The sequence below is a fragment of the Chiloscyllium plagiosum genome, unplaced genomic scaffold (genome assembly GCF_037043375.1).
Source record: "Chiloscyllium plagiosum isolate Xiang-an unplaced genomic scaffold, Cpla_swu_hap1 HiC_scaffold_22, whole genome shotgun sequence".
NCBI classification, from domain to species: Eukaryota; Metazoa; Chordata; class Chondrichthyes; order Orectolobiformes; family Hemiscylliidae; genus Chiloscyllium; species Chiloscyllium plagiosum.
The window spans coordinates 6,899,614-6,919,848 of NW_028270160.1; the positions used below are offsets into that span (position 1 = coordinate 6,899,614).

Consider the following 20,235-nt stretch of genomic DNA (forward strand, 5'->3'; position numbering starts at 1 on the left):
CTCTCCCGAGTGTGCACCTTTATCAGTGGGCCCACCCGCACCGAAAGCAAGGAACAGCATTGCTGCCGGAGGAGTTTGAGTGGTGCATCGATGTAATTGCTTCCTGTGGCATTGGAGGGAGAGGGAGAGGGAGAGGGAGAGGGAGGTATGACGGCCAGAGGGAGTGCTAGTCGCTTTCTACAGAGTGTCTTGCAGAATGGAGTGGGCAGGTATATCTGCCAACTGAAGAGAATCACTCTTGTCTTCAGTAAAGATGCCCCTAGCAGCAGAGGGGTCAGGTTAGTGCGAATCTTATCTCATTCTTCCCACTCCCCTTTCTCTAGAGTCACAGATATACAGCATAAAAACAGATCCTTCAGTCCAACTCGTCTATGCCGACCAGATATCCTACATTAATCTAGTCCCATTTGCCAGCATCCAGTCCATATCCCTCCAAACCCTTCCTATTCATATACCCATCCATATGCCTCTTAAATGTTGCAATTGTACCAGCCTCCACCACATCCTCTGGCAGCTCATTCCATACACGTACCACCCTCTGTGTGAAAAAGTTGCCCCTTATGTCTCTTTTATATATTTCCCCTCTCACCCGAAACGTATGGCCTGTAATTCTGGACTCCCCCCCACCCCAGGGAAGAAACTTTGTCTAATTAGCCTATCCATGCCCCTCCTAGTTAAAAGTCACACAACAACAGATTATAGTCCAATAAGTTTAATTGGAAGCACGAGCTTTCAGAGCGCTGCTCCTTCATCAGGTGGTTGTGGAGTATAAAATCATAAGACACAGGCTTTACGGCAAAAGTTTCTGGTGTAATGTAACTGAAACGATATATTGAAAAAGACCTTGTTTGTTTGTTAAGTCTCTCATCTGTTAGAATGACCATTTTGGTTTCAGTTCTTTCATGTGTAAATCGCAGAACTTTTTTAAAAGTTACATTCTCCAGTGAACTTTAACAATTGGTGTCATGTCGGTCCAGATAATGCATTGAAGGTGTGAGCTGCTCTGTGTGCGGTTGTCGGTGCCACAATGGTCAGACTGATTCTAATCTAAAAAATGGGTTTACAGAATCTGACATGGATTCATGCAGTTTTTGAGCAAAGTAAAATGTAATTCTGCAAGTACAGATTCACCCCACAAACTTGTATGTGTGTCTGGGGGTATGTGGTTATGGGTGTCTGTGAGAGAGTGTGTACATGTGTGTGAGTGTAAAGGGGTATAAGTCTGTGAGAGGAGAGACTTAACAAACAATCCAGGTTTTTTTTAATGTGTAATTTTAGTTACATCTCACTAAACGTTTGCTATAAATTTTGTGCCTTACAATCTTATTCTTCACAATCACCCGGTGAAGGAGCGTCGTTCCGAAGGCTGGTGCTTCCAAATAAACCTGTTGGACTGTAACATGGTGTCATGTGATTTTTAACTTTGTCCACCCCAGTCCAACACCGGCATCTCCAAATAATGCCCCTCATGGTTTTGTAAACCTCTATAAGGTCACCCCTCAGCCTCCAACGCTCCAGGGAAAACAGCCCCAGCCTGTTCAGCCTCTCCCTGTAGCTCAGATCCTCCAACCCTGGCAACATCCTTGTCAATCTTTTCTGAACCTTTTCAAGTTTCTAGCCCCTTCTTTCTTTCACACTCCCCTCTTCCCCAACTTCTTTCTTCTCTCAACACTAACCCATTAAAAGTGATTTGTTGTGAGGGATCGCCATCAGAGTAAACCCCAGCCCCCCAAAACCACCCGAGCAGGAAAACGTGCAACCGAAGATGTAGATAGGGGATGGATACTTCCGAGAGGGAGTAGTGCTGATGGTTGCACTTTGCCACATTCTCCAGTGTTTCCCTTTGGGACAGAGGGATGGGAAGGAGAGGTGATTTCGTTTAACAAAATCATTCACAGGATATGGGCGCCTCTGCTAAGGCTGCTTTTTCCACTGGATATCTCTTTGAGGGTAGCACGGTGGCTCAGTGGTCAGCACTGCTGCCTCACGGCGCCAGGGACCTGGGTTCAATTCCAGCCTCAGGCAACTGTCTGTGTGGAGTTTGCACATTCTCCCCGTGTCTGCGAGGGTTTCCTCTGAGTGCTCCGGTTTCCTCCCACAGTCCAAAGATGTGCAGGTCAGGGTGGATTGGCCATGCTAAATTGCCCCATAGTGTTCAGGGATGTGTAGGTTAAGTGCATCAGTCAGGGGTAAATGAAGAGTAATAGGGGAGGGGAAAGGGTCTGGGTCGAGAGGGTGGTGCTAGAAAAGCACAGCAGGCCAGACAGGATCCGAGGAGCAGGAGAATAGACGTTTCACCCATAAGCCCTTCATCAGATGCTGCCTGACCTGCTGTGCTTTTCCAGCACCACCCTCTTGACTCTGATCTCCAGCATCTGCAGTCCTCACTTTCTCCTAATGGGTCTGGGTGGGTTACTCTTCGGAGGGTCAGTGTGGACTTGTTGAGGACAGAAGGGGCTGTTTCCACACTGTAGGGAATCTATGATTCCAAAGTGGGAGGACCGTGACTTCCACCATGGGTAGGGGTCTCCCATATCGCTTTGCCAGCAGTGATCTTCACAACACAATGGTCCACACTCGTACATCAGCTACACACACTTGCTTTTGGTTTCTGTCCCTGTTTTCTACATATTCCTACAAGGGTAAAATACCGAACTTGTCTGTAGTTTGGGACATAATTCATGGGGAAAGGAAGGTTTTTGCTGAGAGCGGAACAGTCAGCCCTTGATTATCTGTAGCTGCAGGAGATCACAGTCTCTCTGTTTGAAGATTCTATGGCACTCTACAGGTGTGATAGTCCACGGATTCACACAGGGACATTTAATAGTCAGTGAATTACGTTCTCGGGATCTTACATTATCAGCCATTTGTGGCTAATGGATTTTCTTAACAAAAATGTTATTTAAAAGTTTGTCTGTAAGTACTGTAGGGTTCTGATTCAGTCACCCAGACACTATTCCAAAGAATCCTACAGTACAGAGAAGGCCCTTCGGCCCATTGAGTCTGCACAGACCGGGGTTGGGAGGTCATGTGGTGGCTGTACAGGACATTAGTTGGCTATTTTTGGAATACTGTGTGTAATTCTGGTCTCCCTGCTATAGGAAGGATGTTATGAAACTTGAAAGGGTTCAGAAAAGATTTAAAAGGATGTTGCCAGGTTTGAAGGGTTTGAGCTATAGGGAGAGACTGAATAGACTCGGGCTATTTTCCCTGGAGTGTTGGAGGCTGAGGGGTGACCTTATAGATAGGGTAAACTGATGAGGTCTTTTCCCTGGGGTGGGGGAATCTGGAACTAGGTTTTGGGTGAGAAGGGAAAGATGGGGAATTGTCACATCGTGCCCAGGGATGTGCAGGCTAGGTGGATTAGCCATGGAATGCAGGGGCTATGGTGAGGGGAGGGCTCTGGTTGGGATGCTGTTTGAAGGGTTAGTGCAGACCCGATGGGCCAAGTGGCCTCAATCTGCACTGTTAGGATTCTATCGTTCTGGCCCATTAAAGAGCATGCCAGAAAACACAATTCTGTCTTTCCTTTAGGATAGGTTTGGAACAAAGTGATGGATCAGCCATGGTCTGATTGAATGCTGCACTCGATGGGCTGAATGGCCCACTCTTGTTCCCATTTCTTATGGTCTCACTGTGTTTAGTATTTCAATCGCTCAGTCTCTGTCAAGGTTTAGTCCAGCTGCTACACGCCAGTCTCAAGGGGCCTAGGGGCTGTGGGCTGAGTTACCTCCCGTCCCAATGGTTTGTGCTATCAGCTCAGACCCATCCAGCAATGACAGTAGGCAGCATGAGAGGTAATCGGAGAATCATTGGCAGGGCTAGCATTTGTCGCCCAAACTTAAATTGCCCAATCAGAAGGTGGTGTTGAGCTGCCTTAAGACCATAAGACATAGGAGCAGAAGTGGGCCATTCAGCCATCGAGTCTGTTCCACCATTCAATAAGAGCATAAGACATGGGAGTGGAAGTAAGGCCATTTGGCCCATCGAGTCCACTCCACCATTCAATCATGGCTGAGGGGCATTTCAACTCCACTTACCCGCATTCTCCCCGTAGCCCTTAATTCCTTGTGACATCAAGAATTTATCAAACTCTGCCTTGAAGACCTTTAGCATCCCGGCCTCCACTGCACTCTGCGGCAATGAATCCCACAGGCCCACCACTCTCTGGCTGAAGAAATGTCTCCTCATTCCCATTCTGAATTAACCCCCTCTATATAGGAGCTTCTTGAACCTCTGCAGTTCACGTTTGTTTTTCTATTCATCCTTGGGATGTGGGCATCACTGGCTGGACAGACATTTACTGACCATTGCCAGTTGCACCTGCAGACTAAATAAACTGGCAGTCAGTTCCAGGATCTTGACCCAGCGACCTGAAGGAGTGGCGATATATTTCCAAGTTAGGATGGTGAGCAGAGGGGAACTTGCAGGGGGTGGTGTTCCTGTGTATCTGCTACCCTTGTCCAAGCTGATTTCGGTCATAGATTTGGAGGGTGCTGCTAGTGGGCTAGTGTGAGAGGAGGACTAGGTTTAACATGGTGGATGAATGTATTGATTGTATTTATCTGACGTATCTCTGTGTGATGTTCCCTCATCTCTGCAGAGAGTTTATTGAAGAAGGTGTGGTGGATTTTGCAAAGCAGAATCCTGGCGTGGTGATGTATGTCACAGCGAAACAGTGTAACGTTCCGAAGCTGGTTGGGGAATACCGTGAGTATCAGGAACGCTCTTCGCATTCCCAGGAAATCCCAGATAGCAAGTTCTGTCCAGGAAATGGTGGAGGAATGTCCTTCTCCCCCAGATTTGTCCTGTCCACTTCCCGATGAGTCACCAATCCCCCAGTTGTTTGACTGCATTCCTTTTCGTTCACTCGTGGGGCATCACTGGCTGGGCCCAGTATTTATCGCCCCGTCCCTAGTTGCCCCTTGAGAAGGTGGAGGTGAGCTGCCTGCTTGAACCACTGCAGTCCATGTGCTGTAGGTTGACCCACAATGCCCTTAGGGAGGGAATTCCAGGATTCTGACCCACTGACAGTGAAGGAACGGCGATATATTTCCAATGTGGAAAGGTGAGCGGCTTGGAGGGGAACTTGCAGGGGATGATGTTCCCATGTATCTGCTGCCCTTGTCCTTCTGGATGGAAGTGGTTGTGGGTTTGGAAGGTGCTGTCTGAGGATCTTTGGTGAATTTCTGCAGTGCATCTTGTAGATGGTACACACTACTGCTACTGAGCATCGATGGGGGAGGGAGAGGATGTTTACGGATGTGGTGCCAGTCAAGCCGAGGCCGCATTGTCCCTGGATGGCGTCAACCTTCTTGAGTGTTGTTGGGGCTGCACCCATCCAGGGATGTGGGGAGTATTCCATCACACTCCGGACTCGTGCCTTGTAGATGGTGGGCAGGCTTTGGAGAGTCAGGAGGTGAGTTACTTGCCGCAGCATTCCTAGCTTGGAAATCTTCCTGAAGATTGTGACAAGATGAAGCTAAGATATCGGTCTTGGTCCCGACACTGACTTGTGCTTCAGGACAACAAAACCAACAAGTATTTTTTCCCCTTGGCCAATTGTGACAATCTATTTTTAGTGTCACTGCTTCTTGCCAACTCATTCTCTGTTAAGGGCAGCTACTGGCCATGGGTAGGTAATGCCCACCTCTACTGCAGTGTTAGTCACTGTCTCTGTGTATAAAGTCTGTTTGTTGTTACAGGAGCAGTGGGGAGGTCTTTGAAGCACCAAACTTGAAAGGACAAGGACATTGATAGGATGCAGAGCTGGGCTGAGAGGTGGCAAATGGAGTTTAATGTGGAAAAGTGTGAGGTGATACACTTTGGACAGAGTAATCGGAATGCAAAGTACTGGGCTAATGGTAGGATTCTTGGGAGTGCAGATGAGCAGAGATCTCGGTGTCCATGTACACAGATCCCTGAAAGTTGCCACCCAGATTGACAGGGTTGTTAAGAAGGCATACAGTGTTTTGGCCTTTATTAATAGAGGGACTGAGTTCTGGAACCAGGAGGTTATGCTGCAGCTGTACCAAGCTCTGGTACGGCCACACTTAGAGTATTGTGTACAGTTCTGGTCACCGCATTATAAGAAGGATGTGGAAGCTTTGGAAAGGATGCAGAGGAGATTTACTAGGATGTTGCCTGGTATGGAAGGAATGTCTTATGAGGAAAGGCTGAGGGACTTGAGGCTGTTCTCCTTAGAGAGAAGAAGGTTGAGAGGTGACTAATAGAGACATACAAGATAATCAGAGGGTTAGATAGGGTGGACAGGGAGAGCCTTTTTCCAAGTATGGGGATGGCAAACACAAGGGGGCACAACTTTAAAGTGAGGGAAGATAGGTATAAGACAGATGTCAGAGGTAGTTTCTTTACTCAGAGAGTAGTAAGGGTATGGAATGTTTTGCCTGCAATGGTAGTAGATTCGCCAAGTTTAAGTTGCTTTTAAGTCGTCATTGGACAGGCAAATGGACGTACATGGAATAGTGTAGGTGCGATGAGCTTCAGATTAGTATTACAGGGCGGCGCAACATCGAGGGCCGAAACTGCGCTGTAATGTTCTATGTTCTATGTTGTCAGGCTTGGAGGGTTTGAGCTATGGAGAGAGGCTGAATAGTCTGGGGCTGGAGTGTCGGATGCTGAGGGGTGACCTTATAGAGGTTTATAAAATCATGAGGGACATGGATAGGGTAAATCGACAGTTTTTTTCAGTGGGGTGGGGGAGTCCAGAACTGGAGGCCATAGGTTTAGGGTGAGAGGGGAAGATATAAAAGGGACCTAAGGAGCAACTTTTTCACAGAGGGTGGTATGTGTATGGAATGAGCTGCCAGAGGAATTGGTGGAGGCTGGTACAATTGCAACATTTAAAAGACTTCTGGATGGGTATATGAATAGGAAGGATTTGGAGGGATATGGGCCGGGTGCTGGCAAATGGGACTCGATTAGGTTGGGATATCTGGTGGGTATGGATGAGTTGGACTAAAGCGTCTCTCTCCGTACTGTACATCTCTGTGACTCAGGCTTCCAGTCCTGTTCCAGGAGTCGATGGCCAAGAAAGGTGGTGAGAACGATCATTCCAACAGCCTGGAGAGGACAGGTAGAGAGGGTAAGATTCCTGACCAGCTCTGTGAAGAGGAGTCTCTCATCATGGGCCCCATAGGTAGCACCTGCAGGATGGACGTGTGCGTGTGTTAGCAGGGGATTTGGGTGGGCTGTCAGAGGACACAGACTGAAGCTCAATACCAGCATGGACAGCATTTGTGAGCATGAGTGGTAGCAGTGAAATGTTGAGATTTAGATTTTATTGTCACGTGTACTCAAGTCCAGGAGTACAGTGAAAAGTGGATAATGGCTTGACCCAGATTCCATCTTAGGTACAAAGTATCAGAGATACCGAGTTAAAATGTTAAGCTTTACTTCATAGACTAAGTAGAAAAAGAATTAAGGTAATAGTTAACATTAAAATCTTTCTTAATTTAAACTAGAACAATAAAGGAGTAAGTTAAACGTTCAACAATCTTTGACTGAAATAACTTGGAGTTGAAAAATTATCAAAATAAATCCTTAAAAGCAAAATACATAAGTGAAGACAAAATAATTAAAGGAGAATTTTAAGGTTTTTTTTTATAAAGGGCTGTAAATTGAGCATTTAAAATAAAAATCGCAGGTGAGCAAGCACCTTGATGTCGGGGGAGGGGGAAATGAGAAGGGATTTTTAGGTTCTTTGCTTCCTGAATGATGACAATCTGGGAATCAGTGTCTGACAGGCCAGGAACAAATTCAGCAACAACTTTCATTCAGAACTTTGTGTTAATAATCACAAAAGGGAAAGCTTTACAGACTGGTCTGGAGAATTGGATTCAATTGCACTGTTCAAAGGGGCAGTACAGGCACAATAGGCCAAATGGCTTCCCTCTGACTATAATCCCATAAAATCCCATGGAACATGATATCAAAGCAGATCAACGACAAAATCATCAAACAAATGGACACATCACATAGACACAGCGGCTACTAGGATTACTGCATCAGGTAACTCCCCTCCTGACTCCCCAAAGCCTGCCCACCATCTACAAGGCTCAAGTCAGGAGTGTAATGGAATACTCCCCACTTGCCTGAATGGGGGCAGCTCCAACAACACGCAAGAAGTTTGATGTCATCCAAGACAATTCAGCCACTTGATAGGCATTACATCCACAAATATCCACTCCCTCCACCACCAACACTCAGTAGCAGCAGTGTGTACCATCTACAAGATGCCCTGCAGAAATTCACCAAAGATCCTGAGTCAGCACCTTCCAAACCCACAGCCACTTCCATCTAGAAGGACAAGGGCAGCAGATACATGGGAACACCACCCCCTGCAAGTTCCCCTCCAAACCACTCACCATCCTGACTTGGAAACATATTGCCGTCCCTTCACTGTCGCTGGAATTGCTTCCCTAAGGACATTGTGGGTCAACCCACAGCACATGGACAGTAGTGATCAAGAAGACAGCTCACCCCCACCTTCTCAAGGGGCAACTAGGGACGGGCAATAAATGGTGGGCCCAGCCAGTGATGCCCATGTCCCCATGAATGAATGAGAAATTTGAATTTACTGGTAGAGGGTTCCTGGTTGTATCTAAAGGACAATTATGTTTACCAGGTATTCTCCTCCATCAGCATTAGGATTTGAATAGAATAATTAGACACTGACTCCATGGGCTGAAGGGCGTTTTCCTGTGTTGTAGACCCCTATGACCAGGATTCTGAACATAGTCAAGAATCCTCCTGTGGAGAGGTTGCGAACACTCTGTGTGTGTGTGTGTGTGTGTGTGTGTGTGTGTGTGTGTGTCTTTCTCTCTTTGCCTCTCTCTCTCCCCCTCTGTCTCTCTATATCTCTCTGTCTGTCTGTCTGTCTCTCTCTCTCTCTCTCTCTCTCTCTCTCTCTCTATATCTCACAGTGTCTCAATCCATATTTCTCTCAGTCTCTCTACATCTCTCTCTCTCAGTATTTCTATATCTCTCTCTATCTCTCTATATATATCTCTATACCTGGATAGAGGTTTGCTCGCTGAGCTGGAAAGGTTTATTTTCAGATGTTTCGTCACCATACTAGGTAACATCAGTGACCCTCCGGATGAAGCACTGGTGGCATGGCCCGCTTTCTATTTATGGATTTAGGTTTCCTGGGGTTGGTGATGTCATTTCCTGTGATGATGTAATTGCCTGTTCTTTTTCTCAGGGGATGGTAAATGGGATCCAAGTCTATGTGTTTGTTGATAGAGTGAATACCATGTTTTTAGGAATTCTCGTGTGTCTCTTTGTTTGGCTTGTCCTAAGATGGATGTGTTGTCCCAGTCGAAGTGGTGTCCTTCCTCATCTGTATGTGAGGATACTAGTGAGAGAGGGTCATGTCTTTTTGTGGCTAGTTGATGGTCATGTATCCTGGTGACTAGTTTTCTGCCTGTTTGTCCAATGTAGTGTTTTTTTAAGTGGGCCATGCTACCAGTGCTTCATCCGGAGGCTCACTGATGATGTCTAGTATGGTGCCGAAACGTCTGAAAATGAACCTTCCAGCTCAGCGAGCAAACCTACATCCAGAACCTCAACCTGAACTACAAATCTTCTCACATCTCTCTCGCTCTCTGCGTCACTTTGACTTTATTCCTCCCGCAATCACATCTGAAAATGCAATGTTAATTTGGGCATGCCCCCTCCGAGCCCATGTTGTAAATTCGCTGTTGAACTCTTGATCTGGGTTGACACAGACCCGATGGGCTGAAGGGTCTTATTAATGGGAAGGGTGTTCCTTATAACCAGGGAGTCCAGGGCCAGGGGTCACAGTCTAAGGATCCAGGTTTGGCCATTTAGGATTGAGATGAGAAATGTCTTCACCCAGAGAGTGGGGAACCTGTGGTATTCTCCACCACAGAAAGTGATTGAGGCCAAAACATTGAATGTTTCCAGGAATGAGTTAGATACAGTTCTTGATGCTAAAGGGATCAAAGGGTATAGGGAGAAAGCAGGAACAGAGGACTGAGTTGGATGATCAGCCAGGATCATATTGAATGGCAGGGCAGATTTGAAGGGCTGAATGGCCTACTCTATTTTCCATGTTGGTAGTTGGCTATTGTTTGTCAACTGGATTCCATAGCTTAGTGGCCACGTTGAGCAGGTGGAGAGGGGAGAAAGAAACAGCAGGGATTGGGCAATGATTGAACTTGGTCACCCCCACTTGTGTGTATAGAGGATGTAAATTCTATCCCATTAAACGTCGAGAGTATTTTGATTCTCCTCCAGTGTCATGCAGCCTTTGACCACAAGGTGGCAGCCCAAACCTAAAGGTTGTTCAGTGACAACACTTGAAACAGTCTGCAGACATTGAACTGCAGTGGGACCCACCCAGGCTATTATGGGTGTTTATCACCCACGCGACCATAAATCTGTGTGCCTGTCTTCCCTCCATCATGCCCCAGCCTCCTCCATTCACCCTGCTCACTATTTGCTATCAATGCCACTCCTCCGGGACTGTGGGCAGTCATTTTCGACTCTGTAATTTTTCCAAGCATCAGTACGTTGCATAGCCTCCCCTCTGTCAGAGCACTCTCAATGTGACAGTCAGATAACACATGTACAAGTGAATATGGATAATGAGGTGAATGGGCCAGTATGTGACAGGTGGAGTTTAATGTGGGTAAGTGTGGGGTTGTCTGTTATGGTCGGAGGAATAAAAAGACAACTTATTATCGAAATGGAGAGCAATGTTGGAGTGCTTCTGTGTTGAGGGTGCACAAATAACAGAAAACTTGTGCAGCCCTGTGGCTCAGTGGTTAGCACTGCTGCCTCACAGCGCCAGGGACTCTGGTTCAATTCCACCCTCTGTGTGGAGTTTGCACATTCTCCCCGTGTCTGCGTGGGTTTCCTCTGGGTGCTCCGGTTTCCTCCCACAGTCCAAAGATGCGCAAGTCAGCCGTGGGAAATGCAGGGTTACAGGAATGGAGTGGCCCTTCCTTGGTGGGATGCTCTCCAGAGGGTCGGTGTGGTCTCGATGGGCCGAATGGTCTGTTTCCACACTGTAGGGATTCTATGATTCTAGATTCAGCAGGTCATAAGGAAAGACAAACAGAACATTGGCATTTGTTGGTGTAGGGAAGTGTTGCTGTAACTGTACAAGGTGTTAGTGAGAATGTACCTGGAGTATTGTGTACAGGACAGTACCTCTTTCTTGGAGAAGGGCAAAATTGTATTGGAGACAGTCCAGGGTTGAGGGGTTTGTTTTATGAAGAGACATTAGGCCGATATTCTGTAGAGTTTAGAAGAATGAAAGGAGATCGAATTAAGGTGTGTAAGATGCTAAAGGGGATTGACACAGTAAATGTAGAGAGAATGGTTCCTCGTGTGAGGCAATCTGGAACAGGAGGTCACCGTTTTAGGATGGGGGGGGTCAGATTTAAAGCAAAGACAAGGAGGAATAACTTCTCTGAAAAGTTCATGAATCTGTGGAATTCTCTGCCCCAGAGTGAGGTGCATGCTGGGAATGGAGTAAATTCAAGAAGGAGGTGGACAGGGCTATTTCCCCCCCCACACACTGAATGACCAACAAGTGGCGTAAATCTTTACTTATATTCTACCACCAGAAAACAGGAAACACCTGAGTGGCCAATGCCAAGCAGAGCCCTTCTCCGAGAGCAGTGCCTGAGTGCTCGAAAAGGTGAGGGGGGGGGTGGTAGGGATCTAATCAAAATGGGGGGGAAATACTGCGCTTCACTCCCTGCGAGGGTGTTGGTGGACACCGCGTGCTCCTTCTCCAAGGACACCCGGGCCCTAACCTAACCGCGGAAGAGGGGCAGGCAGTCGGCCCTAACGACCCCCTCCACGGCCCGCTGCCTGGACCTGTTGATGGCCAGTTTGGCCAGGCCCAGGAGCAGACTCACGAGGAGGTCTTCAGACCTGCCCTCCCCCCTCCGTACCGGGTGCCCGAAGATCAGGAGCGTGGGACTGAAGTGCAGCCAAAAACATAAAAGAAGGTTCCTGAGGAAACCAGAAAGGGAGTACAGATGACCACACCCCATGTACACGTGGTCCACAGACTCCACAGCACCACAGAACAAGCAGTTGGGCTGGGAGTCCGTGAACCACCGCAATCTGCAGACGTAGGGGACTGCTGCGTGCAGCACCCTCCACCCCAGATCCCCGAGAGAGAGGGGGAGGACTCCCGCGTAGAGAGCCCTCCACTGGGGATCCCCACCGCCTGGTAATAGACAGGTTTTTAATGAGTAATGGGGTGAAGGGCTATGGGGAGTGGGCAGGACAGTGGAGTTGGGGCCGAGACGAGATCAGCAATGATCGTATCAACTGACGGAGCAGGCTGGAGGGGCTGAATGGCCTCCTGCTTCTAGTTCTTATGTTTACGGTGAGGCAGACTCCAGGTTATGTCACATGACACTGAGTTAGCCACAATCCACAATGAACCTTCGGCATGTTCCCCTCTCTCTGTGAGAGAGAAAAGCATTTTGATCGCTTAAGGATCTCTGCTCCACACCTGTGTGGGATGGGTAAGGAGGCAGGATCCGAGTCATATCCCAGTTGGAATAGGAATGGGTTCCATACCATTGGCGTTACTGTGAGACACACACCAGGCTCCACCCCAATGGAACTAACCAGTCCCCTTTCATTAAATCGAAAGACATGGTCCCACAGTATTACCTCCTTGAAACTCAGAAAGTACAGTCCATCTCCAGCTCTGTTATATCAGACTGCATTAGAATTATACAATATTGAAGAGGGCCCTAAAGGCAAGTGAGTCTTTCCCACCAACAATACAACACTACTCCCACTCCCCCACACCAGGCCCATAGCCCTGAATGTTGTGACACTGCAAGTGCTCGCCCCCAGTCCTTCCAAAAGCTTGTGAGGTTCCTGTTACAATCTCCATTCTGCTGTGTGACTTCCACAAGTCTACATGCTGAGGGGTCTCACTGTCATACTGTTAACCTGTCTCTCCCTTTTAGTCTCACTGTCACACTGCTGACCTGTCTCTCACTGTCATACTGATGACCTCTCTCTCCCTGTTACACTGTCACACTGATAACCTGTCTCTGTTACAGTTTCACTGTCACAGGTAGATGGGATAGTGAAGAAGGTGTTTGGTAGGCTTTCCTTTATTGGTCAGTGTATTGAGTATAGGGGTTGGGAGGTCATATTGTGTCTGTACAGGACATTAGAATACCACCTCCAGTTCTGGTCTCCCTGCTACAGGAAGGATGTTGTAAAACTAGAACATTTCAGAAAAGATTTACAAGGATGTTGCCAGGGTTGGAGGATCTGAGCTACAGGGAGAGGCTGAACAGGCTGGGGCTGTTTTCCCTGGAGCGTCAGAGGCTGAGGGGTGACCTTATAGAGGTTTATAAAATCATGTGGGGCATGGATAGGATAAATATACAAAGTCTTTTCTCTGGGGTGGGGGAATCCAGAACTAGAGGGCATAGGTTTAGGGTGAGAGGGGAAAGATATAAAAGAGACCTAAGGGGCAACGTTTTCACACACACAGTGGTATGTGTATGGAATGAGCTGCCAGAGGAAGTGGTGGAGGCTGGTACAATTACAACATTTAAGAGGCATTTGGATGAGTATATGAATAGGAAGGGTTTGGAGGGATATGGGCCGGGTGCTGGCAGGTGGGACTAGATTAATTTAGGATATCCGTTTGGCATGGACGAGTTGTACCTGAGGGTCTGTTTCCATGCTGTACATCTCTATGACTCATTATTTGAGGGTTAAACATTGGCCAGGACGTGGGAAAAGGACATTCCGTGCTCCTCCTTTGTAATAGTGCACTCACCTGAGGATTCAGTCTCTGCTCAGTTAAATGTCTCCTCCAATAGACAGCATCTCTAACATTGCAGCTTGCCCTCAGTACCATCATTGTGTCTGTCTGTGTGTCTGTCTGTGTGTGTGTCTGTCTGTGTGTGTGTCTGTCTGTCTGTGTGTGTGTCTGTCTGTCTGTGTGTGTGTCTGTCTGTGTGTGTGTCTGTCTGTGTGTGTGTCTGTCTGTGTGTGTGTGTGTGTGTGTGTGAGAGAGATCAAGAGGTAGGTGATCATGAAAAATAAATATTAATAATTTACCCAGTTAATTTTGGTAATTGATGAATAATTATGTTTGTGTTCCTACAAAACAAATCGCAAGTATTGGAAAAACTACACACATACACACGTCATCTGTGGCCTTTTCCCTTTCCCTTATGTGGAGTTTAACCGTTGGTGAGTGCAGCAATGATGGGTAAATATACTTTGTGTGACGGGTTTATCAAGTGAGTGACATTTGAAGTGTGGACTCTGGAGCGTATAATGGGAAACAAACACAATGTATTATAGTCACATTTTTATAAAAGAAGGTGGGTCTTGGTTAATAATAGATCCACTCTGCTGCTCGAGGGTAGATCCTATGATTCCAACCTTTGTAAATTTGTTGACATCTGAATCACAAGCCTCTCTGGCTGAGAGGTGTAGTTGTAGTTATACTGACAAGCCCATGTCATCATGTAGCGACTTTAAAACACTGTCTCAATGCTTGGATTATGTCATGACGTACAAAGAAAAATTGGATTGACTGGGCTTTTACTCGTTGGAATTTAGAAAAATTGGGGAGTGGTGGAATTTCATAGAAACACATCAGCTTATTGATGGGGCTGGACAGATTGAAATGTGGGGAGAGTGTTCCTGATGTACGAGAAGTCTAGAACAAGGTGTCACAGTTTAAGAATAAGGGGGTAGTTCATTCAGGACTGATATGAGCAAGAATCTCTTCCCATGGAGAGCTGTGAGCCTGTGGAATTCTCTCCCACAGGAAGCTGTTGGGGCCAGTTCATTTGATATATTCAGGAGGGAGCTGGACATGGCCCTTGTGGGAGAAAGTGGGAATGGGATACTGAGATTGCAGGGTCAGCCATGATCTTACTGCGGGTTGTGAATCTTTGGAACTCCTTGCCACCGAGAGCTGTGGGGGCAGAGTCCTTGTGTATATTTAGGGCTGAGAGAGATTCCTGATCAGTCGGGGAATCAGGGGTTACAGGGAAAGGGCAGGAAAGTGGACGTGCGGACTGTTGGATCAGCCATGATCCTATTGAATGGTGGGATCGGCTCGAAGGGCCGAATGGCCTACTCCTGCTCCTGATTTCTGTTTGATTCCGAGCGATCTGGTTTCCCGTGGAGCGGGTTTAGAGTCCCAGGGCCGTCTACGGTCCAGTGTCACAAACAGCTCATTAGTGTGGGGAGGGGTGGGGGAGAGGGGAGGAGGAGTGGGGATGCAGGGGTGTGAGAGGTATCAAGCTTCATTCTCAATCTCCGAACATCCCAGAGTGGTGTCACTAACAGAATGTAGGAGCCAGTCAAACCAATTTGTACAGAGCCAGCTCCCTCTCACCAGGTGACACTGTTAGGAAGCCCTCTCCCCACCCCCACCCCCCCCCCAATTGATCAAACCTTTGTTCGCACCCACCAATATCTCCTTGGGTGGGAAATTCTGTTCGATAATTTGGTGAGGTGGTGATGAAATGATTAGCTCACAGAAGCATACAGTATGGCAGAGACCCTTCGGCCCATCTGATCTGTGCTGCTGAAGCTACACTCAGTTTCCTCTAGTCCCATTTCGATGTTTATGACATTGCAAGTGGCTTATTCAAGTCTTTAGACCCCCCTCCCCCGGCAGTGTATTCCACCCCTTGACCCTCTGGATGAAAAGAACGTTTCCTTCTCAAGTTTCCCCTGAACCCTCTGCCTTCCACCTTCCAGCTATACCCCCCCCCCCAGCAGCCTTGGGCTGTGACTGGACCAGGAATACAGAACTCTGCTCTGACAGCAGACCGGTTCGAATCCCACACTGGCAGATGGGGGGCTTTTGAATTTGACTTTGCAAAAAAAAACTGGCATTTTAAAAAGCTGGTCTATTTGTTACTCTAACTGTCATTACTGGCTGGCCGGCTTCCTTTTTAAGGTGGAATGTTTACCGTCCTTACCCAGTCTGACCTACATGTGACTCCAGACCTACGGCAGCGGGGCTGACTCTTAACTGCCCTCTGGGCAATTAGGGATGGGCAGTAATGCTCTCCCACATCCCCGAATGAATAAAAATGAAATATTTCTCATGAAGTGGTTTGAGTTGTTTCACGAGGCTAAAGGTGCTATACAAATGAACATTTTGAGGCTGGATTCTATTGCAATGTCACCACATTGCCAGCAGGCGTCCTCTGTGACCCAGTTGTCAAAAACCAATGACAGGACTGAGATATCAGGATCTTGAGTTTTATGTTGGGACCCTTCGTTTCTTAACACAAACTAGTTAAAAAAGGAATCTTCCAACTGAACAGCGTAAAAATCAGGACCACTTTTCAGCAAATAATGTCCATGTTCTCACTCTTTCGAGCTGCTGCAAGTTCCCCTCCAAGCCCCTCACCATCCCACCTTGGAAATATACCATCGTCCCTTCACTGGGTCAAACTCCAGTATTCCCTCCCTCAGGACATGGGTCAACCCACAGCATGTGGACTGTAGGTTCAAGATATAGCTTCCCCCACCACCACCACCTTCTCGAGGGACAACTAAGGACAGGCAATAAATGCTGGGCCCAGACAACGAACCCCACATCTCCTGAGTGAAAAATGTTTCAGGAGAAACTTGTTCTCCCCCAGAGGCTGGTGGGGATCTGGAACTCACTGCCTGTCAGGGAGGGACAGGCAGAACCCCTCGTCGAGTTGAAGGCGGGTTTAGATTTACACCCTAAGCACTATATCACCTGCTACAGCCAGGGCTGGGAAATGGGGTTCATGTTGAGAGGATTGACCAGTATGGAGATGATGGGCTGAAGGGCCCCTGTCACTGATGTCATATTGTAGATGCTGAATTCCATGTACCACAAGAAATCGATGTTATTGCAGGTGACTTGCGATGTTAGCGATAGTGTGTTTAGGACAGTGCAGTACACTATGGCACAGTCAGACTGGTCCCCAAATGCCATTTCCTTTACCCTTTGCCAAACCATGTGGAGGACATTAAAAATATACTTAACGTTATTAAATGCTGCATCAGCCCAAAAACTTGCTGATGAAAGGGTTTGCCTTTCTGTCCATTATTATGCTGCCTATCTCCTCCTGGCTGTAATAGGGGAGCAGATGTAACTTCTACACCAACTTTGGTTTATTGGGGAGAGTGTGTGTGGGGGGAGCTGTGAGACCATCCCCACTTGCTGCTTCAGGGAGAGCTGTGCCCCCCCCCCACCCCAAACCCACAGTGTCCCAGGGTCTCTCCCCACAATCCCTCCTCCTGACAGAGTACAACATGTGGGCTGCACAAATGGGACTGTTACTGTGTGCCTGTAACAAGAAAACCTGTCAGCTCTTCAAAAGCTTTCATCTGGAGCGAACACTTGATCAAAGGGAACCAATTCCCTGGTATCTTTTGAAAAGGAGAGGGTGTTTTTGAATTGGGTACCTGATGGTGCGGTGGTAGCTGTGTTCATTCCAATGTGAAGTGGCCCATGTGAACTGTAAGGGGCAGCCTCCCTGGGAGTACCTGATAATAACAGAGACTGAGGAACTCCAAGGTGCTGGTTATTGTGATGTTAAACAGTACCCGCTCAACATTTCACTACAAACCTTTGAGTTTAACGCTCACTCACCCAGTTGCCTTCTGTGGATCAATTGTTATTGTTATTTTCTTCAGCTCGATTAATGCATCTTTTGCGCTCTCTCACTCTGTGTCTCTCACTCTGTGTCTCTCACTCTGTGTCTCTCACTCTGTGTCTCTCACTCTGTGTCTCTCACTCTGTGTCTCTCACTCTGTGTCTCTCACTCTGTGTCTCTCACTCTGTGTCTCTCACTCTGTCGCTCTCTCACACTCTGTCGCTCTCTCTCTCTCTCTCACACTCTGTCGCTCTCTCTCTCTCTCTCACACTCTGTCTGTCTCTCTCTCTCTCTCACACTCTGTCTCTCTCTCTCTGCTCTCTCTCTCTGCCTCTCTCTCTCTGTTCTCTCTCTCTCTGTTCTCTCTCTCTCTGTTCTCTCTCTCTCTGTTCTCTCTCTCTCTCTGTTCTCTCTCTCTCTCTGTTCTCTCTCTCTCTCTGTTCTCTCTCTCTCTCTGTTCTCTCTCTCTCTCTGTTCTCTCTCTCTCTGTTCTCTCTCTCTCTCTGTTCTCTCTCTCTCTCTGTTCTCTCTCTCTCTCTGTTCTCTCTCTCTCTCTGTTCTCTCTCTCTCTCTGTTCTCTCTCTCTCTCTGTTCTCTCTCTCTCTCTGTTCTCTCTCTCTCTCTGTTCTCTCTCTCTCTCTGTTCTCTCTCTCTCTCTGTTCTCTCTCTCTCTCTCTCTGTTCTCTCTCTCTCTCTCTCTGTTCTCTCTCTCTCTCTCTCTCTGTTCTCTCTCTGTTCTCTCTCTCTCTCTCTCTGTTCTCTCTCTCTCTCTGTTCTCTCTCTCTCTCTGTTCTCTCTCTCTCTCTGTTCTCTCTCTCTCTCTGTTCTCTCTCTCTCTCTGTTCTCTCTCTCTCTCTGTTCTCTCTCGCTCTCTGTTCTCTCTCGCTCTCTGTTCTCTCTCTCTCTCTGTTCTCTCTCTCTCTCTGTTCTCTCTCTCTCTCTGTTCTCTCTCTCTCTCTGTTCTCTCTCTCTCTCTCTCTGTTCTCTCTCTCTCTCTCTCTGTTCTCTCTCTCTCTCTCTCTCTGTTCTCTCTCTGTTCTCTCTCTCTCTCTCTGTTCTCTCTCTCTCTCTGTTCTCTCTCTCTCTCTGTTCTCTCTCTCTCTCTGTTCTCTCTCTCTCTCTGTTCTCTCTCTCTCTCTGTTCTCTCTCGCTCTCTGTTCTCTCTCGCTCTCTGTTCTCTCTCGCTCTCTGTTCTCTCTCGCTCTCTGTTCTCTCTCGCTCTCTGTTCTCTCTCGCTCTCTGTTCTCTCGCTCTCTGTCTCTCTCGCTCTCTGTTCTCTCTCGCTCTCTGTTCTCTCGCTCTCTGTTCTCTCGCTCTCTGTTCTCTCGCTCTCTGTTCTCTCGCTCTCTGTTCTCTCGCTCTCTGTTCTCTCGCTCTCTGTTCTCTCGCTCTCTGTTCTCTCGCTCTCTGTTCTCTCGCTCTCTGTTCTCTCGCTCTCTGTTCTCTCGCTCTCTGTTCTCTCGCTCTCTGTTCTCTCGCTCTCTGTTCTCTCGCTCTCTGTTCTCTCGCTCTCTGTTCTCTCGCTCTCTGTTCTCTCGCTCTCTGTTCTCTCGCTCTCTGTTCTCTCGCTCTCTGTTCTCTCGCTCTCTGTTCTCTCGCTCTCTGTTCTCTCGCTCTCTGTTCTCTCGCTCTCTGTTCTCTCGCTCTCTGTTCTCTCGCTCTCTGTTCTCTCGCTCTCTGTTCTCTCGCTCTCTGTTCTCTCGCTCTCTGTTCTCTCGCTCTCTGTTCTCTCGCTCTCTGTTCTCTCGCTCTCTGTTCTCTCGCTCTCTGTTCTCTCGCTCTCTGTTCTCTCGCTCTCTGTTCTCTCGCTCTCTGTTCTCTCGCTCTCTGTTCTCTCGCTCTCTGTTCTCTCGCTCTCTGTTCTCTCGCTCTCTGTTCTCTCGCTCTCTGTTCTCTCGCTCTCTGTCCTCTCGCTCTCTGTTCTCTCGCTCTCTGTTCTCTCGCTCTCTGTCTCTCGCTCTCTGTTCTCTCGCTCTCTGTCTCTCGCTCTCTGTCCTCTCGCTCTCTGTCCTCTCGCTCTCTGTCCTCTCGCTCTCTGTCCTCTCGCTCTCTGTCCTCTCGCTCTCTGTCCTCTCGCTCTCTGTCCTCTCGCTCTCTGTCCTCTCGCTCTCTGTCCTCTCGCTCTCTGTCCTCTCGCTCTCTGTCCTCTCGCTCTCTGTCCTCTCGCTCTCTGTCCTCTCGCTCTCTGTCCTCTCGCTCTCTGTCCTCTCGCTCTCTGTCCTCTCGCTCTCTGTCCTCTCGCTCTCTGTCCTCTCGCTCTCTGTCCTCTCGCTCTCTGTCCTCTCGCTCTCTGTCCTCTCGCTCTCTGTCCTCTCGCTCTCTGTCCTCTCGCTCTCTGTCCTCTCGCTCTCTGTCCTCTCGCTCTCTGTCCTCTCGCTCTCTGTCCTCTCGCTCTCTGTCCTCTCGCTCTCTGTCCTCTCGCTCTCTGTCCTCTCGCTCTCTGTCCTCTCGCTCTCTGTCCTCTCGCTCTCTGTCCTCTCGCTCTCTGTCCTCTCGCTCTCTGTCCTCTCGCTCTCTGTCCTCTCGCTCTCTGTCCTCTCGCTCTCTGTCCTCTCGCTCATCTGTCCTCTCGCTC

The 20,235-nt window shown here is 48.1% G+C and overlaps 1 protein-coding gene across 1 annotated transcript in view; it reads left to right on the forward strand.

The window, feature by feature from the left end:
- The first annotated feature begins 121 nt into the window (after positions 1 to 121).
- mrpl43 (mitochondrial ribosomal protein L43) overlaps positions 122 to 20,235 on the forward strand; it is a 27,677-nt gene continuing 7,563 nt past the window's right edge. Inside the window, exons 1-2 of the mRNA XM_043713069.2 lie at positions 122 to 278; positions 4,604 to 4,710. Coding sequence (XP_043569004.2) covers positions 148 to 278; positions 4,604 to 4,710 — 238 coding nt within the window. The 5' untranslated portion in view covers positions 122 to 147. The remainder of the gene's footprint in view (positions 279 to 4,603; positions 4,711 to 20,235) is intronic.